Source organism: Apteryx mantelli, chromosome 1, assembly GCF_036417845.1.
Source record: "Apteryx mantelli isolate bAptMan1 chromosome 1, bAptMan1.hap1, whole genome shotgun sequence".
NCBI lineage: Eukaryota > Metazoa > Chordata > Aves > Apterygiformes > Apterygidae > Apteryx > Apteryx mantelli.
The window spans coordinates 102,758,321-102,764,528 of record NC_089978.1 but is presented as its reverse complement, the minus strand read 5'-3'; the positions used below and the strand labels follow the sequence as shown (position 1 = coordinate 102,764,528).

Genomic DNA, 6,208 nt, shown 5'->3' with positions numbered 1-6,208 from the left:
CAGAGATCTCCTTCCCCCTCCTCGCACCATTTCTGTTGGTGTTGTTTATTTTTTTGTTTGGTTGGTTTGCTTTTTTTTCCCCTCCCTTTTTCCTTTTTTTTTCTCCCCCTCCTTTTTTTTTATTTGATTTGATTTGGGTGAACTCCCTCCCTCCCCTCCTTAAACGAAAATACTAACTCTGAAGCCGAAATCCATGCCCCCTGCAATTCGGAAGAATCGGGTCTAATATGCCAGTGTCATCTTCGCCTTGCAGTAGTCGCGATGAAGGAAAAATCCAAGAACGCGGCAAAGACTAGACGGGAAAAAGAAAATGGAGAATTCTACGAACTGGCCAAACTCCTGCCCCTGCCCTCGGCCATCACCTCCCAGCTGGACAAGGCGTCCATCATCCGCCTCACCACCAGCTACCTGAAAATGCGAGCCGTCTTCCCCGAAGGTAACCACCCCGCGGTGCCCCGGCGGCCGCCCGCCTCCGTCCGGCCCGGACGGGGGAGACGGGGACGGGGACGGGGAGCCCTGCAGGCGCCGGGGGGGGGGGGCGGCCGGACACCCCGAAATCCCCCCCCCCGTATCCCGGGCGAGGGGAGCCGGGAGCAAGGGGGGTGGTCGCCGTAGGTTCCGGTAGGAAATGAGGGGCGAGGGAAAAGCCGCCCTGGGGTGCAGAAGAGCCCCTAGGCCGCGGGCTTGCTAGGGGGCGGCCGCGGAGGGCGGGCTGTGACGAGCCGGTCGCGTCTGGCGAGGCCTGGAGCCGAAAACAGCTCGCCCTAAAGGCGCATAGGAAGAGGAGCCCCCCGCCCCACCACCACCACCACCGGGGCCGGGCCCGGGGCCGGGGCCAGAGCGGGGCCAGCCGCGGCCCGGGGGGGCGGGCGCGGGCGGCGTTTGACGGCGGGTACCAGCCGGCCAGCCCGGGGCGGGGGGGGGGGGGGGGGGGCAGAGCCACCTGGTTGCTTGCGCCCCTTCGCTCCCCCGCTTTTTGCCCGCCTCGGGGGGGACCGTCCCAAAGCGGGCCGGCTCTCAGCCCCGCGCCGGGCCCCGGCCGCGGCCCCGGGAGCCCCGGCCCCGGAGGGGCCTTTCGGCCCGGCGCTGCTGCTGGTGTCCAGGCCCGGCCGCGGGCAAAAATCATCCGGGGGGGGAGGGGGGGTGGTTATGGCTATTCTGGGTGGGCCGGGGGGGTTGAGGGGAGGGCAGCGGACTGGGGAAAGACGCGCGGCCGCCTCGTAGCGAGGCCCCGCCGCCTTCGCCTGGGGCCGGGCCGGGCCCCGAGCGGGCCCGGGACCCGCTGCCTCCCGGGGCCGGGGCCGGGGCCGGGACCGTGCGGGGGGCGCCGGTCTCTGCCGCAGCTCTGCACGGAGAGAGGCAGCAGTGAGGCCTGCAACCCCCTCTCCTTCCCTTGGGATTTGGGGGAAAACACCCGCCCAGGCCAGCCTCGCACATACACCCCGGGCCCGGCGGCGAGCCCACCGCCCCCCCCCCCAAAAGGACACACTTTGGGGGCTGCTTTCGCCGAGCGGAGGGAGGCAGCCAGCCGGCCCCCGGGTGGGGGGAGCCGTCGGTAGCGCGCCTCTTTTGTGCCGCCGCTAAACTGATGGGCGACGTGAAATGAAGTGCTGGTGGATGTCTGCCGGTGGCTAAATAAAGCGCGGCTCGCCCGCTCTGTGATTTGTTTGGACCCCTCCGGGCACGGGGGGGGGGAGGGGGGAGGAATTAGCAAATTCCGGAGTGGAAGGTCTGCTCTGCGTCGCGGTTTCTAAGGAGCTTTATTAAAAGGCTGCGAATTAAAAAAAAGGGGGGGGGGTAAAAAAAAAAAAACAACACCCCAACTCCGAGACAAGCTTGCCGTTAAGGCCACCTAATTCAGTAATTTCGGGAGCAATTATGGGCAGTGCTAGGGAAGGCCCGGGCTCCCCAAGCCCGCTGACCTCGCGGGGTGAGGCGGTGCTCTGCTGCAATTTCTAGCCATTTTCTCGCATCGGGAAATTTCCCGGTGAGAAATGGCACGTCGTAATTTCGGGGCCCCCCTCGGCAGCCCTCGCGCGGAAGCGTGCCCCTGAAAAGCCTTGATTTAGGAGGGAGGAAAAGTGGCGCATATCGAGATGCTGCTGAATATGTCCCCCCTTTTCCCAGGAGCAAACCGACCCTGGGAGCAGGTTTATACCTGCAGCTCGGGTGTGTTTTATGTGTCGGTCTTCCTTAAACAGGCCGGGCGTGCGCTTCTGCACACTCTGCTTATTGAGAGCAACGTTTAAATGCGTAGGGCGAATTCCTGATCTTTCATCGTCTTAAGTACGGATGGAAATACATTTAAAACCAAAGCTTGGGGTCCACGGATGACATGCTGGGGGAACCACCGCCTTCGGCCCCGAGCTCTGCGTTTAGTGCCCGGGGGAGTGGAGAGCCGCGGGGGAGCCGGAGGGAGGCAGCCGCGGGCAGTGCCCGCTCCCCGCCGGATGCAGGAAGGGGTTTGGGGCCGGCCGGGGGGGCTGCCCGACGGCACACGGTCCCGGTTATCACCCGTAACCTCCCTCCCTCCCTGAGGCGGCGTTTTTCCCTAGAGATTTGGGTATGCGGGGGTTGGGGGACTCCTCTCCCCCTGTAGCCGGCTGGTGGTTTCCAGCTGGCTTTACCGGGAGAGGAGGGAGGGGGTACGACAGCCCGGGAGCGCTGCCCAGCTGCCCCCTCCGGGGCACTGGGAGACATCGGCCCTGAGCGGGGGGCAGGCGGGCAGCGTCTTCCCGTCACCGTGATTTAAATTCTGGGGACAGCAAAGATGTGGGGAAAACGCCCCTCCGAGGGTGCCCGGCATGGTCTCAAAGTTGTCCCGAGGTTGGGGGGGGGGGGAAACATGCCCCAGGTGCGGGGGCTGGAAATAAAGGTGGGCACGAAACAGAGCTCGCCGCCACCCGCGGCCCTTCGCGGGTGGGAGCCGGTGGGAGCTGTCCCCGAGGGGGCGGCCGCCGCGGGTTCCCCCGGGCCCGGCCAGCGGCCCGGTCCGCCGCCGGCGGCCCTCACCGCGCCGCAGGGCGCAGCGGGTTTTGCTTGTCCCAGCCCGCCGCGGTGGGGGCACAAGCCCGGGAGACCTGCTGCACGTCTGCTAGGCCCGGGGTAGCCGCAGCCAGCGCGATCGGCAGCGTTGTCCAGCTATAAAACTGTCTTCCAGCTCTGTCTAGACTGGAGGGGGAGGGAGAGGGGGCTGCGCTTTTAAAAATCCCGCTGGATGGCTCTTTTTTCCCCCCTTTATTTCCAGAGCGCACTGACACATAGTTTCGGCGAAGTTTGAGACCCTCGGCGAGGTGTCTGGGCCAGGATGGTCCCAGCGCTTCGACAAGGCTTGTAAATGGGTTCAGACAGGTCTTCCCCTGCTCCCCCTGGCCAGGTTTTTCCCAAACTTGCACGGTTTGGACAGAGCTCTCGGATCCCCCCGCGGAGGCGCCCGACCAGGCTCAGAGAAGTGAGAGTGAAAGGAGATCTATGTTGTAGCTCCTTTCTTCCCTCAAAGTGCAAGCCCTGGAAGGCATAATTTCGTGCTCCGATATCATACATTTTGCAATGTGGTTTTGCTCTGACCTTCAGATTCATGAGTTAGAGTCCAGGAGACAGCAACCTATAGCCTCCTCCGCTCTCCGTCTCTGTAAGATGGTCTTCTGTTGTGATTTGATTTTTTGCCAAGGCATTTATTACTGTAGAAAATACACCACGGGACTTTCTCTTCTTCTTTCTTGGCTGTCTCTTTTTTTTTTTTTTTTTTCTAAAAATGAACAAATGAAAGAAAGGGACGCGAGAATACATCGCGTTTAGAAAGAACCCCTCTTTCCACCAGGTTATGGCAAGCTGGTTAAATTGTGAACCTATCCTCTACCCGCCGCAGTTTCCAAAACTGACTTAAAACTGCACATTTATAGATGATTAAACCGGACGGGAGTGCGCTCATTAATAAATGACCCGAAAGGTAATGCTGACTATAGAAAATAATCAGAACAAAATGAATCAGTAGTAGTTCTGAGACCTGTTCCTTATTCTAATACGCAGACAACAGAAGTAGTAAGAAGCACACAGTTTTCTGTCGCTATTTAAAAGCAGATTGTGAGTGCATATTTTAAGAAAATCCAGGCAAATTGCAGCTATTTCAGCTAATTCTCAGATGTACCGAGAAGAGGTTTATTAATGAATTTGAAAAAGCAAACAAACAAACAACAAAAAGAACCCAAGCCGACGGCTCCATGAAACCGCGCGTCTATTGCAATAACCGCCAACAGAGGCATTAAAGGTGTTGCTGAAACAAAAGCGGCGTTAGGGGCTGCCGGGAGGCCGGTTCCGGTGGCGGCGGCGGCGGCGGAGGGGCGGGAGCGGGGTTCCTGCCGCTGTCGCTGCGGCTCATCCCGGGATCCTTGCCCCTGTCGGGCGCCTGCTTCCCGGCCCCTTAACATGACCGGGTGTTTCTGGCTCGTGCGTGAGAGCCGGGTTTGGACCTGTCGCGATGTGCTGGAGGGCGTTTTTGTGGGTGGTTTCCCTCTTGGGGTTACGCTTGTTTGGGGGAGTTGTTTCTTTTTAATTAAAGTTTTGGTCTTTACGCCTGTCGCCCCCAGCGCCCAGCCCTGGGCCGCCTTTGCAGCCGGCGACGCTGAGGAGCAGGAGCCGGCGGCGGGCGGCTCGGCGCATCCCCGGAGGGGCTGCACTAACGCAGCCCCGCTCCTTCCCCGGGAGGGAGCCGCCCCGGCGCGGGAGCCTCCCGCCCCGAGCAAAGGCTGCCCGGGCTGCCGGGATCCCCGCCGGCCCCGGCCCCGGCCCCGGCCCCGGCCCCGGCCCCGGCCCCGGCCCCGGCCCCGGCGGGGCAGCCCGCTGTCCCCCCGCGTCATTTTCCCTTTGCTCTCCTGGCCGAGGGAGGCTACTCAGCGCTGGGGGAAAATCCCCCAGGAGAGGCAGCGCTGAAAATCCCGGCGTTTGTAGCTGACCCGGGCTCCTAGTGAATGATGGCTATTGAGTAACGCGGGGGGACCGTGCGCTCCGGGGGAGCCGGGAAACAATACAGTAGGCACAAAGGAAATACTCCAAGTTACAGGGCAATCCGATACTTACGTAATACATCGCTAAGTAATTCTTTTAGCAGAATCCCAAACAGAAAAGCTACCGGGCTTTCAAAAGTGTTTATGTACGAATTTATATATTTGGAGAGCAAAGGTGGGATTTGTTCCCAAATATTTCCAGATCTTATTACAGTTTAACTCACCCCCATCCCTGGAAACTGGGAACTGGTACAAAGTGAATGCTAAAGCACTCAGAAAAACAGCCTGAGATGTCAAAAGATGGTAGGGGGGAAATTGCGCCCAGGCTTGCCGGAGGAAGGGGGACGCATTTATACGAGGAACCCTACGGCTTTCCGTGGTAAAAGGAGCACGTATTTCGGGATTTACCTGCGAAACCCCCTCTCTGCCGTCGGGACGCGGTTGTCCGAGGCGAAGGGAGAGGACCAGCGCCCGGGGGAGCCGCGGGCCCGGGTGCCATTAGGGAGCGTTATTTCCTCCCCAGCGCAGCAGAAACGATTCCGCGGGGCCCCTTCTGCCCTCCCGGCGCAGCAAAAACCGGTCCCGGCGCAGGCGGGACGAGCGGTCGATGCAGACACCCGAAACGGAGGGCAAACAGGGAGAGGGGGGCTCATTCGGGGTTGCGACGAGGGGGCGCCGGCAAAAACGGGGCTGCGCCCGCTGCTCGCTTGCCCGCCGCGAAATGGCTCTCGGGGCCCGTGTGCCGGGTAATTCGTGCCGCGACCGGGCAGCGGAGACGTTTCCTGCGGGAGGAGCCGCCCGGCAGCCCGCGGCTTTCACAGCCCTGCCCGAGACCTGCTGGCCTCCTCCGCCGGGGACACCTTCGCGGCCGGAGACACCCTAGCAAACTGCCACCGCGTTTAACCGATTTACAAAGCGCCCACTTTGTACGAGCAGCTCTTTTTGGCCTCGCTCCAGCGCAGCGAGTGAAAATGTGCATTATTTACTGGCTGGGCAGGAGTTACTCTTTTGAGTCTATTGCATCCAATATGTTTACAGGACGTACGCCGTGCATTTGCAAATCTCCAGGAAGACAAGTTAATGTGCGGTCGTCCTTTCTCTGAATGTAAGGTTTTATTCGTTTCGTTTCCACCTTTAAAATGATCTGCCGGTGGATTAAACGATAAAATCATCGGCTTTAAAATAAACTTAGACGAGTGTCAGCC

General features: G+C 60.7%; 1 protein-coding gene across 1 annotated transcript in view; it reads left to right on the top strand.

The window, feature by feature from the left end:
• Positions 1 to 246: 246 nt before the first annotated feature.
• The window catches only part of SIM2 (SIM bHLH transcription factor 2), a 55,136-nt gene continuing 49,174 nt past the window's right edge, over positions 247 to 6,208 (top strand). The window contains exon 1 of the mRNA XM_013955269.2: positions 247 to 436. Within this exon, the coding sequence (XP_013810723.1) occupies positions 262 to 436 (175 nt within the window). The 5' untranslated portion in view covers positions 247 to 261. The remainder of the gene's footprint in view (positions 437 to 6,208) is intronic.